Source organism: Salmo salar, chromosome 11 (assembly GCF_965601325.2).
Source record: "Salmo salar chromosome 11, fSalSal1, whole genome shotgun sequence".
In the NCBI taxonomy this organism is placed as follows: domain Eukaryota; kingdom Metazoa; phylum Chordata; class Actinopteri; order Salmoniformes; family Salmonidae; genus Salmo; species Salmo salar.
The window spans coordinates 42,641,076-42,667,041 of record NC_138301.1 but is presented as its reverse complement, the minus strand read 5'-3'; the positions used below and the strand labels follow the sequence as shown (position 1 = coordinate 42,667,041).

The window sequence follows — 25,966 nt, the reverse complement described above, 5'->3', positions numbered from 1 at the left end:
GAATGCATTAAACTGAAATGTGTCTTCCACATTTAACCCAACCCCTCTGAATCAGAGAGGTGCGGGGGCTGCCATAATCGACATCCACGTCTTCGGCGAGGTTTCACGCCACTGCCGAGTTGAGGGAGAGTTTCACGCCGCTGCCGAGTTGAGGGAGAGTTTCACTCCGCTGCCAAGTGAGTTGAGGGAGAGTTTCACTCCGCTGCCGAGTGAGTTGAGGGAGAGTTTCACGCCGCTGCCGAGTGAGTTGAGGGAGAGTTTCACGCCGCTGCCGAGTGAGTTGAGGGAGAGTTTCACGCCGCTGCCGAGTTGAGGGAGAGTTTCACGCCGCTGCCGAGTTGAGGGAGAGTTTCACTCCGCTGCCGAGTGAGTTGAGGGAGAGTTTCACTCCGCTGCCGAGTGAGTTGAGGGAGAGTTTCACGCCGCTGCCGAGTGAGTTGAGGGAGAGTTTCACTCCGCTGCCGAGTGAGTTGAGGGAGAGTTTCACTCCGCTGCCGAGTGAGTTGAGGGAGAGTTTCACGCCGCTGCCGAGTTGAGGGAGAGTTTCACGCCGCTGCCGAGTGAGTTGAGGGAGAGTTTCACTCCGCTGCCGAGTGAGTTGAGGGAGAGTTTCACTCCGCTGCCGAGTGAGTTGAGGGAGAGTTTCACTCCGCTGCCGAGTGAGTTGAGGGAGAGTTTCACGCCGCTGCCGAGTGAGTTGAGGGAGAGTTTCACTCCGCTGCCGAGTGAGTTGAGGGAGAGTTTCACTCCAGCATGGATTTAAAGTTCTAAGTGGATTCTTGTGTTCCTGCAGTTTCATCATGTGGGAATCCATTTTGGTGGTGTTGATATGCCTGCAAATTCACCCAATGCTGCCCTCTGTTGGTCAGATGTGGAGTATTGGATTGTCATTGGTTGAAACCATGTACAGGAACTCTGTTGCTCAAACTAGAGGAACTTCACAACAAAAAAAAACCCTATTTTATCCCAAATTCATCTTCATGTCATTACGCCCCCACTAAATAAACAAATGATCTCTGAAACTAACATTTTTGAGGGCCGGGGACAATGGGTTCACAGAAAGGAGAGTGTGGAGTTTTGAAGGGTTTTCCTAGTGGGGCCTATTGACTCTGAACTGGTCATACAACCCGTAAAGAAAGGGTGGAGTGCTGATTACAGACAAGTCCATACCCGCAAGCTGAGCGTCTTCCCAGATTGGAATGTTGCTATGCCAAAACTGTCATTTTCCTCACGTAGACTAACTGTCCACTACAGAAGTTTATCTAGCTGTGACATTTACCATAATGGATGGGTTTATATGGGACTCTTATCAACAATGGTCCCTTACAGTAATGTCTATGTGAACAGTATTACTCCATATTTCTCATAAAGCATCCAGTGTATTGCATAAGTCATTCCAGTAAATTGCAGCTTCTGTTGGCACTGTAAGATGAGAGATCACTGTATATCAACTTTTAATTGGAACATATGTATTTATGCAACTTTGTCTTGAAAGAATACAAAGGGGCTTTAAAGACGCATTATTCTGTGTCGACAAGTTTTCTTCCAGATTCTTCTTTTGAGCCTCATGCCTTGCCGTGTGTGTGTGTGTGTGTGTGTGTGTGTGTGTGCGCGCGCGCTGTGACTTGTAGCTACTGGTGGTGTTAGCCACCATCACCACCGGGTTACTTTCAGGGAGTCACTGCTGTGGTTTTGTTTCAATTCACCACTATTCATTTTGTTGTACATTTATTTCATCACTCTGACAAACTGGACTGATCTCTCCAGTGAGTGGTGTCACACTGCTCTCAGCCTCATATGGACTGATCTCTCCAGTGAGTGGTGTCACGCTGCTCTCAGCCTCATATGGACTGATCTCTCCAGTGAGTGGTGTCACGCTGCTCTCAGCCTCATATGGACTGATCTCTCCAGTGAGTGGTGTCATGCTGCTCTCAGCCTCATATGGACTGATCTCTCCAGTGAGTGTGGTGTCACACTGCTCTCAGCCTCATATGGACTGATCTCTCCAGTGAGTGGTGTCACGCTGCTCTCAGCCTCATATGGACTGATCTCTTTAGTGAGTGGTGTCACGCTGCTCTCAGCCTCATATGGACTGATCTCTTTAGTGAGTGGTGTCACGCTGCTCTCAGCCTCATATGGACTGATCTCTCCAGTGAGTGGTATCACGCTGCTCTCAGCCTCATATGGACTGATCTCTCCAGTGAGTGGTGTCACGCTGCTCTCAGCCTCATATGGACTGATCTCTCCAGTGAGTGTGGTGTCACGCTGCTCTCAGCCACGAGCATCCACGCTGTTCTCAGCCACGCTGCTCTCAGCCACGCTGCTCTCAGCCAGTGACCACTGTTCAACAGTTTGACTTTGGTTAATTTGGTTAGTTTCAATATACCACCATTCATTTAGTTGTGTGTATCATCAGTGATATGACCGAACTGTCCCTGCTTCCCCCAGTGGGTGTGGGGCGTCCTGCTGCGTTCAGCCTCCTATATCAAATCAAACTTTATTGGTCGCATACACGCTTTAGCAGATGTTATAGTGGGTGCAGTAAAATGCTTACATTACAAGGGCCTAACAATCCAGTACAATGTTTATGTTACTAGGGCCTAACAATACAGTACAATGTTTATGTTACTAGGGCCTAACAATACAGTACAATGTTTATGTTACTAGGACCTAACAATCCAGTACAATGTTTGTTACTAGGGCCTAACAATACAGTACAATGTTTGTTACTAGGACCTAACAATCCAGTACAATGCTTATGTTACTAGGACCTAACAATCCAGTACAATGTTTATGTTACTAGGCCCTAACAATCCAGTACAATGTTTGTTACTAGGACCTAACAATCCAGTACAATGTTTATGTTACTAGGCCCTAACAATCCAGTACAATGTTTATGTTACAAGGACCTAACAATCCAGTACAATGCTTATGTTACTAGGGCCTAACAATCCAGTACAATGTTTATGTTACAAGGACCTAACAATCCAGTACAATGCTTATGTTACTAGGGCCTAACAATCCAGTACAATGTTTATGTTACTAGGCCCTAACAATCCAGTACAATGTTTATGTTACTAGGGCCTAACAATCCAGTACAATGTTTATGTTACTAGGACCTAACAATCCAGTACAATGTTTATGTTACTAGGGCCTAACAATACAGTACAATGTTTATTACTAGGCCCTAACAATACAGTACAATGTTTGTTACTAGGCCCTAACAATCCAGTACAATGTTTATGTTACTAGGGCCTAACAATCCAGTACAATGTTCATGTTACTAGGGCCTAGACAGTACAGTAAGATGTCAATCGAGTACACAAATAATAATAAAAACATGTCCGCTGAGTCAGTGACCACTGTTCCCGTTATAGCAGCCAAATCAGCAACCAGGCAGCAGCAGAGCTAGTCTAAACTCCCTCTATCTCCATGTCATCAGGCCCAGCTGGGACAATACAGCCCCACGGGCCCCCGCCAGCCAATACCAATAAGCCAGACAGTTTTTTAATACCTCTGCCAGGGACCCTGTTATTGCAACGAATAGAATTGCAATGTACGAGTGATGTCGCTGTCAGGTGCTGCTGTTATTTTTTCCTCCCCTTTCAGGTCCTTATGAAGGGAAAAGAGAACAAGCCGAGGTCACCGCAATGCTTTCTCAAACATCCCAGGAATTTCGACAACCGGAATTGTTTTGAAATGGGAGATTTTATTTGGCACTACTTTCTGCCCCCCTTGTCTGCCGGTTTTAGATTTAGGAGCAATGGGAGAGTTTAGCCTCTTGTCCAGATACCGCCGTTTGTCTTTGGTGTCTTTCAGATAGATTGACCAATGTCTCAGAAGGACAGAGTGATAGTTCCATGTTCTTGTCTCTGTTATGACCCAATGTCTCAGGAGGACAGAGTGGTAATTCCATGTTCTTGTCTCTGTTATGACCCAATGTCTCAGGAGGACAGAGTGATAGTTCCATGTTCTTGTCTCTGTTATGACCCAAATCACTTTCTCTCTTTTTATTCTGGATGAAATTAATTGGAATTTGCCTTTCTGCTTACTGTTATCTTACTAAATTGCCACTAGTCATTTATCTGTATTAAATTAAATAGAGTTTTTGCAGTTGGATGAAACAACAGATATTTATCATATTTTATCAACTGTCATCGTCCATCAGTGTTTTGGTGAAAACATCCTCAGGTCCCAGTATCAGTACAAGTCCTTAGAGATGTGTTCAGAGCTGTAACAGGTCCCAGTATCAGTACAAGTCCTTAGAGATGTGTTCAGAGCTGTAACAGGTCCCAGTATCAGTACAAGTCCTTAGAGATGTGTTCAGAGCTGTAACAGGTCCCAGTATCAGTACAAGTCCTTAGAGATGTGTTCAGAGCTGTAACAGGTCCCAGTATCAGTACAAGTCCTTAGAGATGTGTTCAGAGCTGTAACAGGTCCCAGTATCAGTACAAGTCCTTAGAGATGTGTTCAGAGCTGTAACAGGTCCCAGTATCAGTACAAGTCCTTAGAGATGTGTTCAGAGCTGTAACAGGTCCCAGTATCAGTACAAGTCCTTAGAGATGGAAGTGTTGTGCTTCATTTCCAGTCTGTTGAAGTTCATCTTAGAATTTGATCACAGCTCATCTAAAGAGTTGAAAACCCTTTGATGTAACATACCCAGGCCTTCTTCTAACATTGTGTGTATACATACAGTCCCTCCGTCCCTTCTGACTCTCATGTCCTCTCTCCAACTTATAGATTGTACATCACCTCCCTTAACCATTTCTCAAAATTATAGTTTTCACTATTTCATGGAAATTTGCTAGGCACTGTCATTGCCTATCTTTCCTGACCAAGTAGCAACCATCCCCTCTTTGGTGATCACATGATTCAGTGAACAAGTCCTCCATTGGACAGTGGTAATACGTTGTAGAGGGCGTAGTGTAAGATGGAGGGGGTCAGTGCAGAAAGATGATCCCAGATCTCTTGCCCAGGGCCCTGCTGTCAGAAGTGGGGGGAAATAGCCAGGGGAAGCCATTGCCTGTGGGTCAAACGTCACATCCAGGACTGTGACCCAGCCAGCAGCTGGCCAGGTCACATCCAGGACTGTGACCCAGCCAGCAGCTGGCCAGACGGAGCTCCATTTGGGCTCCATAGAGGGGAAGAGGTTTCAGTGGCCAGCAGGGAACTGCGGCATCTCCTCTTTACCTGTGGGACCCCTGAACACTCAGTCGCTAATGGGCTGTCCAGCCCCTCTTCAATATCGCCAAAGTCAAAACACGTCTTTGAGGTCATCAGCCATCTGGCGAGGTATTCTTTTCTACTGACTAGCTGCAAAACTGTGAAACTGTGACTTGTGTGACAAAGAATTCCCCTTGTATTCCATGGTCTTTCCCCTTAGTAGCTCTACAGAAGAAAGACAGTAGTGGTCCACTTGGAGCCTGAAAGATGGGAACAATTGGATGTAGACTAATCTCTGGTTGTTGAAGGGGTTAAACTGCTTGGATGTAGGCTAATCTCTGGTTGTTGAAGGGGTTAAACTGCTTGGATGTAGGCTAATCTCTGGTTGTTGAAGGGGTTAAACTGCTTGGATGTAGGCTAATCTCTGGTTGTTGAAGGGGTTAAACTGCTTGGATGTAGGCTAATCTCTGGTTGTTGAAGGGGTTAAACTGCTTGGATGTAGGCTAATCTCTGGTTGTTGAAGGGGTTAAACTGCTTGGATGTAGGCTAATCTCTGGTTGTTGAAGGGGTTAAACTGCTTGGATGTAGGCTAATCTCTGGTTGTTGAAGGGGTTAAACTGCTTGGATGTAGGCTAATCTCTGGTTGTTGAAGGGGTTAAACTGCTTGGATGTAGGCTAATCTCTGGTTGTTGAAGGGGTTAAACTGCTTGGATGTAGGCTAATCTCTGGTTGTTGAAGGGGTTAAACTGCTTGGATGTAGGCTAATCTCTGGTTGTTGAAGGGGTTAAACTGCTTGAAAACCAGACAGTGTTGGGTTGTGTCATCCAGCAACATCCCAACCATAACTATGACCTAAGTAACATTACTTTTGTTTTAGTGATAGTGAAGAGGACACAGTGTACACCTGACCTGTCTGACCCCCCCCCCTGTCTCTTAGGTTACGGGGTGAGAGTAGCCTGTCTGCCCCCCCCCTCCCTGTCTCTTAGGTTACGGGGTGAGAGTAGCCTGTCTGACCCCCCCTCCCTGTCTCTTAGGTTACGGGGTGAGAGTAGCCTGTCTGATCCCACCCCCCCTCCCTGTCTCTTAGGTTACGGGGTGAGAGTAGCCTGTCTGACCCCCCCTCCCTGTCTCTCTTAGGTTACGGGGTGAGAGTAGCCTGTTTGACCCCCCCTCCCTGTCTCATAGGTTACGGGGTGAGAGTAGCCTGTCTGACACCCCCCTCCCTGTCTCTTAGGTTACGGGGTGAGAGTAGCCTGTCTGACCCCCCCCTCCCTGTCTCTTAGGTTACGGGGTGAGAGTAGCCTGTCTGACCCCCCCTTCCCTGTCTCTTAGGTTACGGGGTGAGAGTAACCTGTCTGACCCCCCCCCCCCTCCCTGTCTCTTAGGTTACGGGGTGAGAGTAGCCTGTCTGACCCCCCCCCCCCCCCTCCCTGTCTCTTAGGTTACGGGGTGAGAGTAGCCTGTCTGACCCCCCCCTCCCTGTCTCTTAGGTTACAGGGTGAGAGTAGCCTGTCTGACCCCCCCCTCCCTGTCTCTTAGGTTACAGGGTGAGAGTAGCCTGTCTGACCCCCCCCTCCCTGTCTCATAGGTTACGGGGTGAGAGTAGCCTGTCTGACCCCACCCCCCCTCCCTGTCTCTTAGGTTACGGGGTGAGAGTAGCCTGTCTGACCCCCCCCCCCTGTCTCTTAGGTTACGGGGTGAGAGTAGCCTGTCTGACCCCCCCCCCCTGTCTCTTAGGTTACGGGGTGAGAGTAGCCTTCCTGACCCCCCCTCCCTGTCTCTTAGGTTACGGGGTGAGAGTAGCCTGTCTGACCCCCCCCTCCCTGTCTCTTAGGTTACGGGGTGAGAGTAGCCTGTCTGACCCCCCCTCCCTGTCTCTTAGGTTACCGGGTGAGAGTAGCCTGTCTGACCCCCCCCCCCTCCCTGTCTCTTAGGTTACGGGGTGAGAGTAGCCTGTCTGACCCCCCCCCCCCCTCCCTGTCTCTTAGGTTACGGGGGGGGGGGCCTGTCTGACCCCCCCCTCCCTGTCTCTTAGGTTACAGGGTGAGAGTAGCCTGTCTGACCCCCCCCCCCTCCCTGTCTCTTAGGTTACGGGGTGAGAGTAGCCTGTCTGACCCCCCCCTCCCTGTCTCTTAGGTTACCGGGTGAGAGTAGCCTGTCTGACCCCCCCCCCCCCCCCCCTCCCTGTCTCTTAGGTTACGGGGTGAGAGTAGCCTGTCTGACCCCCCCCTCCCTGTCTCTTAGGTTACAGGGTGAGAGTAGCCTGTCTGACCCCCCCCCCCCCCTCCCTGTCTCTTAGGTTACGGGGTGAGAGTAGCCTGTCTGACACCCCCCTCCCTGTCTGTTAGGTTACGGGGTGAGAGTAGCCTGTCTGACCCCCCCCCCCCCCCTCCCTGTCTCTTAGGTTACGGGGGGGGTGCCTGTCTGACCCCCCCCTCCCTGTCTCTTAGGTTACAGGGTGAGAGTAGCCTGTCTGCCCCCCCCCCCCCCTCCCTGTCTCTTAGGTTACGGGGTGAGAGTAGCCTGTCTGACCCCCCCCTCCCTGTCTCTTAGGTTACCGGGTGAGAGTAGCCTGTCTGACCCCCCCCCCCCCCCCTCCCTGTCTCTTAGGTTACGGGGTGAGAGTAGCCTGTCTGACACCCCCCTCCCTGTCTCTTAGGTTACCGGGTGAGAGTAGCCTGTCTGACCCCCCCCCCCCCCCCCCCCCTCCCTGTCTCTTAGGTTACGGGGTGAGAGTAGCCTGTCTGACACCCCCCTCCCTGTCTCTTAGGTTACGGGGTGAGAGTAGCCTGTCTGACCCCCCCTCCCTGTCTCTTAGGTTACAGGGCGAGAGTAGCCTGTCTGACCCCACCCCCCCTCCCTGTCTCTTAGGTTACGGGGTGAGAGTAGCCTGTCTGACCCCACCCCCCCTCCCTGTCTCTTAGGTTACGGGGTGAGAGTAGCCTGTCTGACCCCCCCCCCCCCTCCCTGTCTCTTAGGTTACGGGGTGAGAGTAGCCTGTCTGACCCCCCCTCCCTGTCTCTTAGGTTACGGGGTGAGAGTAGCCTGTCTGACCCCCCACCCCCCTGTCTCTTAGTTTACGGGGTGAGAGTAGCCTGTTTGACCCCCCCTCCCTGTCTCATAGGTTACGGGGTGAGAGTAGCCTGTCTGACACCCCCCTCCCTGTCTCTTAGGTTACGGGGTGAGAGTAGCCTGTCTGACCCCCCCCCCCCTGTCTCTTAGGTTACGGGGTGAGAGTAGCCTGTCTGACCCCCCCTCCCTGTCTCTTAGGTTACGGGGTGAGAGTAGCCTGTCTGACACCCCCCCCCCCCCCCCCCCCCCCCCCCCCCCTCCCTGTCTCTTAGGTTACGGGGTGAGAGTAGCCTGTCTGACCCCCCCCCCCCCCTGTCTCTTAGGTTACGGGGTGAGAGTAGCCTGTCTGACCACCCCCTCCCTGTCTCTTAGGTTACGGGGTGAGAGTAGGCTGTCTGACCCCCCTCCCCTGTCTCTTAGGTTACGGGGTGAGAGTAGGGCAGATTGCGGAGGGTTGGGCCTCTTTAGCTGTCACTCACCACAGGGAGGTGTTTCCTGTCTGTCTGAGATGGTCACCTCTCTGCCCAGCGAGAGTGTCCTGTCTGAGAACACAAACACTCCCATCTTTCATAGCGAGCTATCGAGGGACTGAGGGGAGGGACACAGTAGAGGCAGGTTGGCCACCAGCCAGACAGTCAGAATAGTGACTAACCCTATCTATCAGCAATCAAAAGCTGTATCCCGTCTAGACATGACCAGGCAGGTTGGCCACCAGCCAGACAGTCAGAATAGTGACTAACCCTATCTATCAGCAATCAAAAGCTGTATCTCGCAATGGAATGCTGTATCTCGCAATTACTTGGCTTGCAATGTGTCACAACTTCGGTGAAGAAAGAACTATCAATGAATGGGCTAGGATATTGAGATGAGGGAGATGCAACACTTGTCTCTCACACAGTCACCCACAGTATCTTACCATGTGCATGGGTTGGCTTCATGCTATGGGTTGGCTTCATGCTGGTCACAGAGTGGTAGCGTGAAGCCAACAGTTGAGCCTCGCGCTTCAAAGCTCTTAGTTGTTACTTTTTGCATCTACGTAAAAAAAAAAAAAAATTCTGTTCAATTTCGTTGAAACGTTTTAACGTTCACACCCCCTACTTTTATCCCAGGTCGTCAGTGGTACGTCACCCCCTGCTTATTAAAGCATCAATTTGCCATAACGACACACACCTAATATTCCCCTCTGGCCTCTCTGTTTCACTCCCCATGGTGTCAGTCAGCCTGTAAATAATGTGACCATTACACCATCGCCCAGCGCCCCCTAATCACCAGTCAGTCTGTTGCCCTGTGTCTCTAAAACATAATGGCTAACACTGACGACCCCACAGTGGTGAGGACGGGGTTAAAAGGCCACAGCTGCTACTGCTGACAGAGGCTCTACGGTTCTCTCCCTCAGGCCCCCAGCTTAACCCTGTGTGCGTGCGTGGGCACTTTCCAAGAACTCAACAATGTCTCTCCTTGAATCAACAACTGCAGTTTTTCAATCAGTGGTTGTGAGTCAGATTATGGCAGCCATTTTTAATTTACACCGTTCTGACCGGAGTGTTTCTGTTTCAGAGCTATGTGACCGAGCAGAATGCTTTTTAATGTCCACTCATTAACAGGATATCCTTCCACCGCTAGCTCGGACTGTGATTGTTTTCTTGGGCACCTCACGACCTGGGTAAACAGTCTGGTTGGCAAAGTGGCTGGCAATTAGTTCGTTTTTTTTCAGTGTTAGTCCTAGTTTCCTCCCTGAGTCCCCGTCTCTCTCGTCCACTACAGCATGAGTCAGTCTCTCTGCCTGTATTACACTGTAGCTAGGAGCTCTAACTGCTATCTGAGCTTGTCTTCAGTATGTTAGGACTATCAGCAGCTCTCCTAGCTGTAGTCTGGGGCTTCTTCTGTCACTGAATACTGCCTCACTATATCAGCCCTGGTGAGACATTCACATGGCATGTAGGCTCTGTTTGTCTGTAATGATGAATGGAAGATCTATAAGACAATGGGAGGTAACAGGGCTGTTACCATGGTGCCTCCTGCTGCTGTTTTCATATCTGTGTTGAGGGATATTGGTTGGTACTAGGTGTCAGAACCTTGGATCTCTCCTTCACTCTCCCTCTTACGCTCCGTCTCCCTCGCTTTGTCTCTGTGTTTCTCCCTCTCCCTCGTGTCTCATTAAAGATGTCTGTTATCCCATCACTGCCAGGGGGTGCTGTCAACCTGTCTGTGGCTTGGCCCGAGGACACCCAGCAGTAAAGTCCTGATGCCCTGACCACCTCCTCTTGGCTCCTCCCACTCACACATGGTGACAGGGGAGGGAGGGGGAGAGAGAGGGGGAAAAAGGTTGGGTATTTAATCTGTCAGGACATTACAGGCCGTTATCTAAGAGGAACATGGATATGATGAGGGTGTTATGAGCTACGGCCTGCCGATACGGACAATCTGGGACCTCGGGAAGATGTGATGGAGAATCACAGTGGACTAGAACGTCCACCGGCTCCTTCGTAGCCTGCACATAGCCTAATAGTGCCATTAACACGTCCATTTAATTAAAAACCAATTAAATCCATCAATCAATGAGATTACATTTACTTGAAAATTGCATTGATATTTTGCAATTCACTCCCTAAGCATAAAAAGGATTCTCCAGCTCTTGTCTTACAAGCACTATATTGAGAGCAGATGTATTCGCAACCCCATGAAGTCATGTTCATCACTAGACGAGGTGTTCTAAACCCGACTCATGTATCCAGTCCAAACAAAACAACCCAGACACACCCATATAGATATTTAGGTGTGAGGGCCACTGCATTCAGTTTGTCAACCCAGGTTCCATTTTGGTGCCTTTGTCTCCATGCAGGCCCCAGCAGTTTTAGTAAGAAGACACCCAGTCCTTCATATGACGGGTCATGCGGACGGGCCTTTTCGCATGTTTGCGGAATATCACAGCCACTCTACTAACGCCAGTCTGGCAGCGGGTCGTAACCCGAGCCCCCGCCGAGCTGACGCAGTGTGTGTAAATTAAACGCGTCCCCCTCCTTTCTCTCTCTCTCTTCAGACCTCTCGTTCTTTTTCACCTCGCAAATAATAAAGGTTGACGTATGCCATTGTTAATAGACGGCCCAGTGCGATGTTTACCACCAAGGTAGTAATGACAGTTGGGGTGGAGGGTTTAAAGGGAGCCTGCAATCCCAGACAGCTGATTTGTAAAAGACTGTGACACCTAATCCTGCTACCGTGTGGTGGGATCAGCACCTCTGCAGACACACATACAGACTGAGTATATAGACTGTTTAACAAGGTCCCTGAGCGTCGGGGCACCTCAGGGGTCCGTGCCCGGTTCTGCTCCAATGTGCAACAATAATCCCCTTCTCCATATGATAGGTTAATATTTGGGGGTGTGGGATAACGGTGGGGATGCTAGCAGCAAGGCTCTTCCTTGGCTGGCCTTGTTTCAGTCTGGGTGCTGCTGTGCTGTGTAGGATGGACAGGACACCGACGCTAATACTCTCAGAGCAGGCATGTATGTATTCTTAGCCCCTGTCTTCCTATCAGTCATTGGAGAAAGGTTGGAGGGTAACAAATAAAGAGGTAACCTGTCTGCTGGTGCTGTCTGCACTAGCTGCTGTTTACCACAGGAGAGAGAGAGAGAGAGAGAGAGAGAGAGAGAGAGAGAGAGAGAGAGAGAGAGAGAGAGAGAGAGAGAGAGATCTCCCATATTTACACTTTGGGGGCTGGCTGACCTTGCCATTTGGCTGGGTAGAAGACGCTGTACACCCCAGACTGAAAGATAGACCAAGAGAGGAACTCCTACTGCTCAAAAACTAGCTGACAGTCTGCTAAGAGAAGACTGTATAGAAACGGGGACTGGAGAGGAGACAAGAAGAACAACTAAGAGAGAGAAGCAGAATACAAAGTGAAGGAAAGTAGAGAGTAGTTAAAGAGAGCCAGGCTGTAGCCGAGAGGCTGTTCCCCAGAGGAGGAGCTGCAGTAGCTGGCCAGGGCTGGTCCCAGGGCTGGTCCTACTGCTCCTCCACACCTCCTCCTCCATCCCCACCTCCTTTTTGTATTTCTTCTCCTCCTACCCTGTGCTGTGCACAGTGGGGTGATGAACTCAGACGGAGCCTGGGAGTGCCGAAAAAACTTTAAGAACTTCTCCGTAACGCTTCGAGATCGAGAGGTTCAGGCAGCAACAGCAGGCGACGTTGCTGGAGCGCTCTGAAAGACGACCCACCAAACTGCAACAGGACGCTCCGTCTGTCCGCTCACTCAACTCACACTGGCTGGCAGAGTGCCTTAACAGCACTTCCCAGAAGGGAAAAACTTTTGTTTTTGTTTGTCGTTCTACCCGGAACAGTGGCGGTGTTCGCAGCGGCACTCTGCAAGGACCAGTCCCCCTCTCTCAACATGAGTCGCTGGCTGAAATGCACCTCCATGTACTTTGTAGGTATTCTGCTTGTTCTTTTAAAGTGGTTGTTCCACTGGATATTATAAGGTGAATGCACCAATTTGTAAGTCGCTCTGGACAAGAGCGTCTGCTAAATGACTTAAATGTAAAATGTAAATGTAGAGAGTAATTGCATTTCTAATGACACTTGTTAAAAGTATCCTGAGGCCATTGGGACCTAGCTACTGTGGTTGGGTTAGGACCTAGCTACTGTGGTTGGGTTAGGACCTAGCTGCTGGGGTTGGGTTAGGACCTAGCTTCTGTGGCTGGGTTAGGACCTAGCTACTGTGGCTGGGTTAGGACCTAGCTGCTGTGGCTGGGTTAGGACCTAGCTACTGTGGCTGGGTTAGGACCTAGCTACTGTGGCTGGGTTAGGACCTAGCTACTGTGGCTGGGTTAGGACCTAGCCTCTGTGGCTGGGTTAGGACCTAGCCTCTGTGGCTGGGTTAGGACCTAGCTACTGTGGCTGGGTTAGGACCTAGCTACTGTGGCTGGGTTAGGACCTAGCTACTGTGGCTGGGTTAGGACCTAGCTACTGTGGCTGGGTTAGGACCTAACTGCTGGGGTTGGGTTAGGACCTAGCCGCTGGGTTAGGACCTAGCCGCTGGGTTAGGACCTAGCCGCTGGGTTAGGACCTAGCCGCTGGGGTTGGGTTAGGACCTAGCCGCTGGGGTTGGGTTAGGACCTAACCGCTGGGGTTGGGTTAGGACCTAGCCGCTGGGGTTGGGTTAGGACCTAGCCGCTGGGGTTGGGTTAGGACCTAGCCGCTGGGGTTCCTGAATACCGTGTTGTTGAAACAGCAGAAAGGAGTGAGCTGTGACTTACAGCTTCTTCTTCTCTCACTAACCTGAAGGAACTCTGTGAATCTGCCCTGCATTCCCCAGGAGAATTCCTTCATCAACCCAGAGGCACAGTGGCCTGTTTTAACTCGTTATCAAGTTCCATTCTTAGTTTTTAGATTTGAACTTGCATTCTGATAATAGTAATAGTGTATTGGGTACATGTTGACGCTTAATGTTGGAGGGAGACAAATTGCATGCAAAATAGGCCTATCATCTATGTGGAATATATATATATATCTCTGCCAGCCAGTGTGAGTTGAGTGAGCGGACAGACAGATCGTCCCATTGCAGTTTGGTGGGTTTATTTTCTTTTTACAAATTCCTTTGTGACGTGTGTTTACGTGTTGTTGTATCCAGGAACAGGCAGAGAACTGTCCTTTCTCTGTCTCTATGCAGGCGTTAACCACAGCTTTCTGTTTTCTTGGATCCCTCTACTCCACTGCCTGTGTTCTGTTCAAGAGGGGTCCTTTCTTGCAGAAGAACTAGCCGTTCCCATGCTGTGTCCAGGCACTCTCAGAAATGCTTTGCTTCAGAGTGGAACCACACTATCTTGGCATAAATCATTGAGGCTAACCTCAATCCAGTCTATAGTCCCTCTGAGAATTCTAAAGGTTATGTTTGAAATGTTGATCTGTCCAGACTCCTTGAATGCTAATAAAGTGTTGACTGTGGTGAGAATGCGTTTCCCTGACCCGTATGTTGTGAAGACGAGTTATCTGTTGTGTTGACGTTGTGCCCTCTCTCCCAGAACACAGACTGGAACAAGTATGACGACCGGCTGATGAAGGCGGTGGAACGGGGCGAGGTGGACAAGGTGGCGGCCGTGCTCAGCAAGAAGGGCATCATCCCCACTAAGCTGGACATGGAGGGACGATCCGCGTGAGTAACGTGTGCTCACACAAACATCGCATCCAGGCATGAACGCATGCATACACATGTATACAGAACCCTACAGACACACACCGTCCCACTCCCACAGGAACATATGGACCAGTAAGCACTACACTAACCCACACAATCATTTGTCTCAACCAATAGCACGAAATGTCTGGCAATGCAAACTGTCTCTCATTCCAAGCATAGTAAGTCGTAAACAGAGCTGAGAACTGTTGTAGTACTAGATAATGTTATTCAGCATATGGTCAGATGCTGACCGCTCCCCTCTCTCCGCTCCCCGCTCCCCTCTCTCTGCTCCCCTCTCTCCGCTCCGCTCTCCCCTCTCTCCGCTCCGCTCTCCTCTCCGCTCTGCTCCCCTCTCTCCGCTCCCCTCTCTCCGCTCCACTCTCCCCTCTCTCCGCTCCGCTCTCCTCTCTTTCCGCTCCCCTCTTTCCGCTCCCCTCTCTCCGCTCTCCGCTCCCCTCTCTCCGCTCTCCGCTCCCCTCTCTCCGCTCTCCGCTCCCCTCTCTTCGCTCTCCGCTCCCCTCTCTTCGCTCCCCTCTCTTCGCTCTCCGCTCCCCTCTCCCTTCTCTTCCCTTCTCTCCGCTCTCCTCTCTCCGCTCTCCTCTCTCCGCTCCCCTCTCTCCGCTCCCCTCTCTCCGCTCCCCTCTCTCCGCTCCCCTCTCTCCGCTCCCCTCTCTCCGCTCTCCTCTCCCCTGTCTCCGCTCTCCTCTCCCCTCTCTTCGCTCCCCTCTCCCCGCTCTCCTCTCCCCTCCCCTCTCCCCACACTCCTCTCTTCGCTCCCCCCTTTCACGTCTCCCTTCTCACCCCTCTCCCACCCTGTTCTGAGATCATAGATGTCAGTTGTCCTCCATGCCAGTCCCCATGTTGGGGAGGCTTGTGAAGTCACATTCAAACACCAAGTCTCCCCTCTGTATAGCTAGATACACACACACACACACACACACACACACACACACACACACACACACACACACACACACACACACACACACACACACACAGTCGGCTGTGCCAGTAGAGAGTTCAGAGAACTCTGTGGTGAACTGTATGTCACACACTGCTTGATCTTACTGGCTTGGAGCGGCTGTCACTCTGGCCAGGAAGTGGCTCAGAGCAAACAGATTAGAGCCACAGTTGATGTTTATGATATAAAATGACAGTTGGGGAACATTCTGTAATTCAAGGGTCAGGTTGTCAGAGTAAACTAGTTTTTGATCTAGAATGGTGGGTGGATGAACTCGGGATGGCCAGTATTTTAGGATATAAAACGCTGGGACCTTTTTTAGGATAGTTCTTTTTGGATGGCTCACCACCAGCAATATTGGATAGGTTATGTGTCCTCTAAGAATGTCACCCATCCACCACTGGAAGGTCTATATAAAAGCTGTTAAGTCAGACTTGTTTTTCTGCCTGACGTAAATGTAACCAGATTCCAACGCTGGTGTTTTAGGTAGCTAGTCCCCCTCGGCTTAATTCCAGCTATGTGAAGTAGTCGCCTGTCTCTGATCCATGCTTCAGGTTAATTTTGAGCCCCGGCTTTGTTGCAACCTCGATGGAGAGAACAGGAGATTCCAGGAGCTGTGGGGCTGAGTATTTTCAGTAGTGTATGTAATTCTCCCACACCAGTGTCTGTGACACTCGTGCGCACGTACGCACACGCACACACACCAAGGAGAGAAGGGCTTGTCTCATAATAAGGTGCTGGAATTTCTCAGGGCTAAATCAAGTGCGTCTGGCTGCCGTGGAAGACGCCACCCTGCATTACAGCGAGGAACTGGAGCTTGTTGTACTAAGCACTGTCCTGACACACGATGCTCACTGGTCACCTTCAATGTTGTTGGCTTAAAGACGACCATGCCGAGAACAGAACCAGTTCTGTGTCAAACTGCGTCCATCACATAAACTGGAGCATAAGGAACCTCAGCTCACGGGTCACAAACTAGAGGTCGACCGATTATGATTTTTCAACGCCGATACCGGTTATTGGAGGACCGAAAAAAGCCAATTCCGATTAATCTGCCGATTTTAAAAAGAGAAAAGAAAGAAGAAAAAAGATAGGGGGAAAAAAAGAATTACAACAATTGACAATTACAACAATGCTGAATGAACACTTTTATTTTAACTTAATATAATAAATCAATTTAGCCTCAAATAAATAATGAAACATGTTCAATTTGGTTTAAATAATGCAAAAACAAAGTGTTGGAGAAAAAAGTACATGTGCCATGTAAAAAAGCTAATGTTTAAGTTCCTTGCTCAGAACATGAGAACATATGAAAGCTGGTGGTTCCTTTTAACATGAGTCTTCAATATTACCAGGTAAGAAGTTTTAGGTTGAGGTTATTATAGGAATTATTGGTTGAGGTTATTAGAAATGACTATTTCTCTCTATACCATTTGTATTTCGTATACCTTTGACTATTGGATGTTCATATAGGCACTTTAGTATTGCCAGTGTAACAGTATAGCTTCCGTCCCTCTCCTCGCCCCTACCTGGGCTCGAACCAGGAACACATCGACAACAGCCACCCTCGACACATCGTTACCCATCGCTCCACAAAAGCTGGGGCCCTTGCAGAGCAAGGAGAACAACTACTCCAAGTCTGAGAGCGAGTGATGTTTGAAAAGCTATTAGCGCGCACCCCGCTAACTAGCTAGCCATTTCACATGGGTTACACCATCCTAATCTCGGGGGTTGATAGGCTTGAAGTCAAACAGCTCAATGCTTGAAGCATTGCGAAGAGCTGCTGCAAACTCACGAAAGTGCTGTTTGAATGAATGCTTACGAGCCTCCTGCTGCCTACCACCGCTCAGTCAGACTGCTCTATAAAATATCAAATCATAGACTTAATTATAACATAATAACACACAGAAATACGAGCCTTGGGTCATTAATATGGTCAAATCCGGAAACTATCATTTCGAAAATAAAACGTTTATTTTTTCTGTGAAATACGGAACCGTTCCATATTTTATCTAACGGGTGGCATCCATAAGTCTCAATATTCCTGTTACATTGCACAACCTTCAATGTTATGTCATAATTATGTACAATTCTGGCAAATTAGTTCGCAACGAGCCAGGCGGCCCAAACTGTTGCATATACCCTGACTCTGCGTGCAATGAACGCAAGAGAAGTGACACAATTTCCCTAGTTTAATATTGCCTGCTAACATGAATTTCTTTTAACTAAATATGCAGGTTTAAAAATATATACTTCTGTGTATTGATTTTAAGAAAGGCATTGATGTTTATGGTTAGGTACATTCATGCAACGATTATGCTTTTTTCGCAAAGGTGCTTTTGTTAAATCGTCCCCCGTTTGGCGAAGTTCGCTATCTTTGTTAGGAAGAAAGTCTTCACAGTTTGCAACGAGCCAGGCGGCCCAAACTGCTGCATATACCCTGACTCTGTTGCACAGAACGCAAGAGAAGTGACACAATTTCCCTAGTTAAAAGAAATTCATGTTAGCAGGCAATATTAACTAAATATGCAGGTTTAAAAATATATACTTGTGTATTGATTTTAAGAAAGGCGTTGATGTTTATGGTTGGTACACATTAGTAAACGACAGTGCTTTTTTTGCGAATGCACTTGTTAAATCACCCGCTTGGCGAAGTAGGCTATGATTCAATGATAAATTAACAGGCACCGCATCGATTATATGCAACGCAGGACAAGCTAGATAAACTAGTAATATCATCAACCATGTTTAGTTAACTAGTGATTATGTTAAGATGGTTTTTTATAAGATATGTTTAATGCTAGCCTAGCACCATACCTTGGCTCCTTGCTGCACTCGCATAACAGGTAGTCAGCCTGCCATGCAGTCTCCTCGTGGAGTGCAATGTTATCGGCCATGAACGGTGTCCAAAAATGCCGATTACCGATTGTTATGAAAATGTGAAATCGGCCCTAATTAATCGCCCATTCCGATTAATCGGTCGACATCTAGTCACAACCATCTGTTGATTCAGCTTAGCCTTAGTTCTAATGTATAACCTGGGCCATACATAACATCCTCATGTATAACCTGGGCCATACATAACATCCTAATATATAACCTGGGCCATACATAACATCCTAATATATAACCTGGGCCATACATAACATCCTAATATATAACTTGGGCCATACATAACATCCTCACGTATAACCTGGGCCATACATAACATGTACATTTTAGTCATTTAACAGAAGCTCTTATCCAGAGCAACTTACAGGAGCAAGTAGGGTTTAAGTGCCTTGCTCAAGGGCATATTGGCAGATTGTTTTCACCTAGTCAGCTCGGGGTTCGAACCGGCAACCTTTCGGTTACTGGCCCAACACTCTTAACCCTAATAACGTCATAAGATATGACCTGGGCCACACAACATACCATCCTCATGTGTGGTCCCTTCTGTCTCCAGACAGACCTCACACCCACTGGAGGACGATGATGGACAGTAATCATGGTCTGACTGTTCTGCCCTATGGGGAGGTTTAATTACTAGGTATAATCCCTCATCTTTAATTTTGTGTGTTTTTATAATTCCTGATGTGTAATTTAGTTTCCTGGATTACATACTGAAACCTCTTCTCCCCATGCAGTACATACTGAAACCTCTTCTCCCCACGCAGTACATACTGAAACCTCTTCTCCCCATGCAGTACATACTGAAACCTCTTCTCCCCATGCAGTACATACTGAAACCTCTTCTCGCCATGCAGTACATACTGAAACCTCTTCTCCCCATGCAGTACATACTGAAACCTCTTCTCGCCATGCAGTACATACTGAAATCTCTTCTCGCCATGCAGTACATACTGAAACCTCTTCTCGCCATGCAGTACATACTGAAACCTCTTCTCCCCATGCAGTACATACTGAAACCTCTTCTCCCCATGCAGTACATACTGAAATCTCTTCTCGCCATGCAGTACATACTGAAACCTCTTCTCGCCATGCAGTACATACTGAAACCTCTTCTCCCCATGCAGTACATACTGAAACCTCTTCTCCCCATGCAGTACATACTGAAACCTCTTCTCCCCATGCAGTACATACTGAAACCTCTTCTCCCCATGCAGTACATACTGAAACCTCTTCTCCCCATGCAGTACATACTGAAACCTCTTCTCCCCATGCAGTACATACTGAAGCTTCTGATTCTCAAAGACCAAAACACCGCCCTCCCAATGCATCACTTCTAGATCCCAATAGCATTGTTGTAACATAACAACAGTTTAGTTATTCAAACAGATTCCTGAATCCATTTGTCCAACAAGACTAATGTTGTGCTTAGTTGGCGTGTCACCGGTTATCCACAGCGCTGCAGGCATATGGCTTACAGGCCCCAGGGTCAAGATCTCCGGCTGCAGACTGAGTTTCTCAAGCACCATCAACGCAGCTTTTAATAACGGCGCCTGAAACGAGGTGTCAGGCCGCCTGTCTCCTTGGAGGATCTTTCAAGGTTAATGCATAAACAAGTTGTGGGCCGTAGGGCATATTGATTTACAAACAGATGTTTTTCCTGTATGTGTGGGGCCGGGGCATGGCTGGGGAAACTGACGGATGTGGGTCAGGAAGACCGACAAGGTCGATGTATTAAGAGTAATGTGTTAAGAGTGGCTAACAAGTGACCAACTAATTCAGAGTTTAGGTTGTTCAAACAAACCCAGGGATGTTAAGGGGCATATTTGTTGAAGAATTAAGTGACAGATGGAGGACCGTAAAAGAAAGGGGTAGGGGAAACGGGAGAAAGAGGGTCAGGTAGTAAACAGGAGAAAAGAGGGTCGGGGAGTAAACGGGAGAAAAGAGGGTCGGGGAGTAAACGGGAGAAAAGAGGGTCAGGGAGAAAGAGGGTCAGGTAGTAAACGGGAGAAAAGAGGGTCGGGGAGTAAACGGGAGAAAAGAGGGTCGGGGAGTAAACGGGAGAAAAGAGGGTCGGGGAGTAAACGGGAGAAAAGAGGGTCGGGGAGTAAACGGGAGAAAAGAGGGTCGGGGAGTAAACGGGAGAAAAGAGGGTCGGGGAGTAAACGGGAGAAAAGAGGGTCGGGGAGTAAACGGGAGAAAGAGGGTCAGGGAGTAAACGGGAGAAAGAGGGTCAGGGAGTAAACGGGAGAAAGGGGGTCAGGGAGTAAACGGGAGAAAGGGGGTCAGGGAGTAAACGGGAGAAAGAGGGTCAGGGAGTAAACGGGAGAAAGGGGGGTCAGGGAGTAAACGGGAGAAAGGGGGTCAGGGAGTAAACGGGAGAAAGGGGGTCAGGGAGTAAACGGGAGAAAAGAGGATCAGGGAGTAAAAGGTAAACAGTGTTATTCATGTTTGCAGTAGTGTAGATATGATCCTTTTCACGATGATGATCATGACGGGTATTTGATACCTTTGCTGCCTTAACGGTCCCTTATGGGTTGTTGGATCCCACTTTGTGTCTAATGTGAAAATGCTCTTTAAGAGCTTGTAGTCCTGCTGTCTCGGGGTTGTTACGGGTCTAAGGTTTCTGCCCCCAGAATGCTGATCCTAGCCGATAGGGTTAGCCAGCATCAATTTACAGAGTTCTTTTCTCTGGCTCCATATTTCACTCTTTCACTTCACCCTTCTCCAAGCCTCTCCAAACCTGCTCGTACTCTGACCTACTGCGCTTTCCCTCCCTTCTCACGCTCTCTCCATCTCTCACCGCAGGTTCCACCTCTCCGCAACCAGGGGCCACCTGGACTGTCTCAATCTCATCCTGGGCCACAGCGTTGACCTCACAGCCACCGATGCCACCGGTGAGAGAAAGACTGATGAAGTTCATGGTTATACATTTACATGTTAGTCATTAAGCAGACACTCTTATTCAGAGAGACTTACATGTTAGTCGTTAAGCAGACACTCTTATCCAGAGAGACTTACATGTTAGTCATTAAGCAGACTCTCTTATCCAGAGAGACTTACATGTTAGTCATTAAGCAGACACTCTTATCCAGAGAGACTTACAGTAGTGAATGAATAAATTTCTGTACTGGTCCCCAATAACCCTGGCATTGCAAGCACCTATGCATGGTGCGGTACAGAACAGTCCATAGGAAAGCATTAATCAATAGCATGATCATTTCCACCAAGCCCATCTTTGGTGAAATCTTTCTAAGGGATGTCGATTAAGACAGCCTCTTCCAGAACACAAATATACTGAACAAAAATATAAAAGCAACATGCAACAATTTCATTGATTTTACTGAGTTACAGTTCATATGATGAAATCAGTCAATTGAAATATATAAATTAGGCCCGACTCTATGGATTTCACATGACTGGGAATACAGATATGCATCTGTTAGTGACAGATACCTTACAAAAAATGGGCTCATCACTGTATTTTTGTCCATTCAAATTGCCATTGATAAAATGCAATTGTGTTTGTTGTCTGTAGCTTATGCCTGCCCATACCATAACCCCACTGCCACCATGGGGCACTCTGTTCACAACGTTGACATCAGCAAACCGCTGGCCCACACAACGCCATACACGTGGTCTGCGGTTGTGAGGCCGGTTGGACGTACTGCCAAATTATCTAAAACGATGTTGGAAGCAGCTTATGGTAGAGAAATGAACATTCAATTATCTGGCAACAGCTCTGGTGGACATTCCTTCAGTCAGCCTGTTAATTGCACACGCCCTCAAAACTTGAGACATCTGTGGCGTTGTTACAAAACTGCACATGTTAGTGGCCTTTTATTGTCCCCAGCACAAGGTACACCTGTGTAACGATCATGCTGTTTAATCAGCTTCTTGATATGTCAGACCTGTCAGGTGGATGGATTATCTTGGCAAAGGAGAAATGCTCAGTAAGAGGGATGTAACCAAATTTGTGCAACAAATTTGAGAGAAATAAGCTTTTTGTGCGTGTGGAACATTTCTGGGATGTTTTCTTTCAGCTCATGAAACATGGGACCAACACTTCACATGTGGCGTTTATATTTTTGTTCAGTATGTTCCGTTTTTGTTCAGTTCAGAAGATATTGATTTTGTGTATTGCTGATCTCTTGAGTTTTTTTCTTGCAGGTAAAAACGCCCTTCATCTAGCTTCCAGAAATGGCCAGTCGCTTTGTGTGCAGAAGCTATTGCAGGTACAGTCACTTAAAACAACGGCCTCCATTCGCATTAACTTACCTGTGTGATCTGTGCATTATGAAATGGATCTCTGAAGGAAATGTGCTGCAACATGTACTTTTGAGGCTTAGGTGTCAGGTGTCAGGGTGCTTTCAGATTAAATCTAGTCCTGGACTAAAAAACATACACAATGGACATTCCCCATTGGAAGCTAAGATTCATTAAGATACGCTACATGATCAAAAGTATTGCGGACACCCTTTCAAATGAGTGGATTCAGCTATTTCGGCCACACCCGTTGCTGACAGCTGTATAAAATAGAGTGCATAGTCAATGCAATCTCCATAGACAAACATTGGCAATAGAATTTGCCGTATTTGAAGAGCTCAGTGAATTTCATCGTGGTACCGTCGTAGGATGCCACCTTTCCAACAAGTTAGTTTGTCATATTTCTGGTCTGCTAGAGCTGCCCTGGTCAACTGTAAGTGCTGTTATTGTGAAGTGGAAACATCTAAGAGCAAAAACGGCTCAGCTGCTAAGTGGTAAGCAACACAAGCTCACAGAAGGATTGTCGAGTGCTGAAGCACACAGCCCCTAAAAATCACCTGTCCTCGGGTTGCAACACTCCCTACCAAGTTCCAAGCTGCCTCTGGAAGCAACGTCAGCACAATAACTGTTTTCTGGGAACTTCATGAAATGGGTTTCTATGGCCGAGCAGCCGCACACAAGCCTAAGATCACCATGCGCAATGCCAAGCGTCAGCTGGAGGGGTGTAAAGCTTGCTGCCATTGGACTCTGGAGCAGTGGAAACGTGTTCTCTGGAGTGATGAATCACGCTTCACCATCTGCCAGTCCAACGGACTAATCTAGGTTTGGCGAATGCCAAGAGAACGCTACCTGCCTGAATGCACAGTGTCAACTGTAAAGTTTGGTAGAGGAGGAATAATGGTCTGGGGCTGTTTTCAATGGTTTGGGCTAGACCCATTAGTTCCAGTGAAGGGAAATCTTAACGCTACAGCATACAATGACATTCTAGATAATTCTGCACTTCCAACTTTGACAATCGTTTGGGAAGTTTCATCATGACAATGCCCCTGTGTACAAGCAAGGTCCATACAGAAATGTTTAGTTGATCGGTGTGGAATAACTTGACTGGCCTGCACAGAGCCCTGACCTCAACCCCATTGAACACCTTTGGGATGAATTGGAACACTGACTGCGAGCCAGGCCTAATCGCCAAAAATCTGTGCTCGACCTCACTAATGCTCTTGTGGCTGAATGGAACCAATGCCCACAGCAATGTTCCAACATCTAGTGAAAAGCCTTCCCAGAAGAGTGGAGGCTATTATAGCAGCAAAACACCATATTAATGCCCATGATTTTGGAGTGAGATGTTTGATGAGCAGGTGTCCACATACCTTTGGCCATGTGGTGTACATGTCTTGGAAACCGGTCCATAATGTTCAAGGAGCATTACCATTACTTCTCTCCCAGTTCTTTGAGGAATAACATTTTGTTGGCTTTACTCGCCAGACAGCAGCTGCAGTGATATTGAAACATGTTTGAAATATATTTGATCTGTTTACAGTGACTAAATTGTGCCATTGTAGGCTGTATGGTTGTTTGAGAACGCTGTTTTTGTTTGGCATCGCCCCTGATAGGGCAACAGTAGCAGCCTGTTGAGTTGCAATTAATTTATGTGTTTACAATAAGGCCCTGTGATCAAACAAGCCACCGGCCACATTAAGTGCCACCCCCCTGAAAGGAATGGCAGCTTACCAGCAGGGGTGTTGGTCGTGTTGACAAGGCTGCCCTCTCGCAAACCATGCCGTCATCGCGCTTGACATAGCAACCCAACTCCTGGGCCGAGGGGAAAATCCTACTTGCCCCCCGACCCCTACTAGAGGTATAGAATTCCATGCCCCCCACCCCTCCCTTAGCTGGTATCTGACCTGGCTACTCGTTTTGGGACCTTGTTGCTAGAGAGAGCAGGGGTTTTCTAGTGGGCCCTGAGAAGGCCTGAGTTAGGAGACCTTAAAGGCCTGCTGTTGGCATTGAGCCTTTAACAGCTCTCTTGGCTGTCAATGCTACAGCATTATTGTCAGCCTCTGTCTGACTGTCTCTGTCTGTCTGACTGTCTCTGTCTGTGTGAGATGATATCACAGTGAACACTACGTTGATAGCCTTACGTGGCCCTGCTGCAGAGACTTATCCAATTGGAGATGCAGACGCCAGGAAGATTCTGTCACTTTGATGCCATCCTCAAAGTCGGGACTCAAACGGGATTGAAACGAGTGACAAATTGTGAAAGGACTCGATGCTTTTGTGTCGTTATATAACAAAGCAATACCAAAACATTTCTCCCCTGAATGTTGCCATCCCGTTGTATAAAAATAGACCTAAGTGATTGCTCCCACAGTGTTCTTTTGAGCGATGCAAGCAGAAATGTAGGAAGAGTTTTGTCAGGGTGATTGGCTCATTTGATTTTAAGAGGCGTATGACATTTAAGATTATTTGTGTGGTTTTGCAGCACAACTGTCCTGTGGGGAATGTGGACTTGCAGGGGAGGACAGCTCTACACGACGCTGGTGAGAAACAGTTTGGATCCTTCTCCTCTCCTCTGTCATTACAGTAGATGCTTTTTACTTCTCTACTTTCTCTAATTTGGTGTAATGAGCTACCCAAGAGATCCTAATGAACACTGGCAGACAGATGTACACACCAGAGTCGGTACAGAGATGTGCTTTGAATAGACGATTGATGACTCAATGCAGTATTACACTTTATGACATTCACTTCACATACTATCATGACAGGTTCCTGATAGATTGATAGGAACATGATAGATTGATAGGATCATGATGGGTTGATAGGAACATGATAGATTCCTGATAGATTGATAGGAACATGATAGATTGATAGGAACATGATAGATTGATAGGAACATGATGGGTTGATAGGAACATGATGGGTTGATAGGAACATGATAGGATCATGATGGGTTGATAGGAACATGATGGGTTGATAGGATCATGATGGGTTGATAGGAACATGATAGGATCATGATGGGTTGATAGGATCATGATGGGTTGATAGGAACATGATAGGAACATGATGGGTTAATAGGAACATGATGGGTTGATAGGAACATGATAGGATCATGATGGGTTCATAGGAACATGATGGGTTGATAGGAACATGATGGGTTGATAGGAACATGATAGGAACATGATGGGTTGATAGGAACATGATAGGAACATGATGGGTTGATAGGAACATGATGGGTTGATAGGAACATGATAGGATCATGATGGGTTGATAGGATCATGATGGGTTGATAGGAACATGATGGGTTGATAGGATCATGATGGGTTGATAGGAACATGATAGGAACATGATGGGTTAATAGGAACATGATGGGTTGATAGGAACATGATAGGATCATGATGGGTTCATAGGAACATGATGGGTTGATAGGAACATGATGGG

At 48.0% G+C, this 25,966-nt stretch overlaps 1 protein-coding gene across 2 annotated transcripts in view; it reads left to right on the top strand.

Moving 5' to 3' along the window:
* LOC106587861 (uveal autoantigen with coiled-coil domains and ankyrin repeats protein-like) overlaps window positions 1-25,966 on the top strand; it is a 66,988-nt gene that overhangs the window by 22,445 nt on the left and 18,577 nt on the right. For both annotated transcript variants that reach the window (XM_045689577.2, XM_045689576.2), the window contains exons 2-5: window positions 14,255-14,385; window positions 21,068-21,156; window positions 22,430-22,494; window positions 25,008-25,065. In XM_045689577.2, the coding sequence (XP_045545533.1) occupies window positions 14,255-14,385; window positions 21,068-21,156; window positions 22,430-22,494; window positions 25,008-25,065 (343 nt within the window). The remainder of the gene's footprint in view (window positions 1-14,254; window positions 14,386-21,067; window positions 21,157-22,429; window positions 22,495-25,007; window positions 25,066-25,966) is intronic.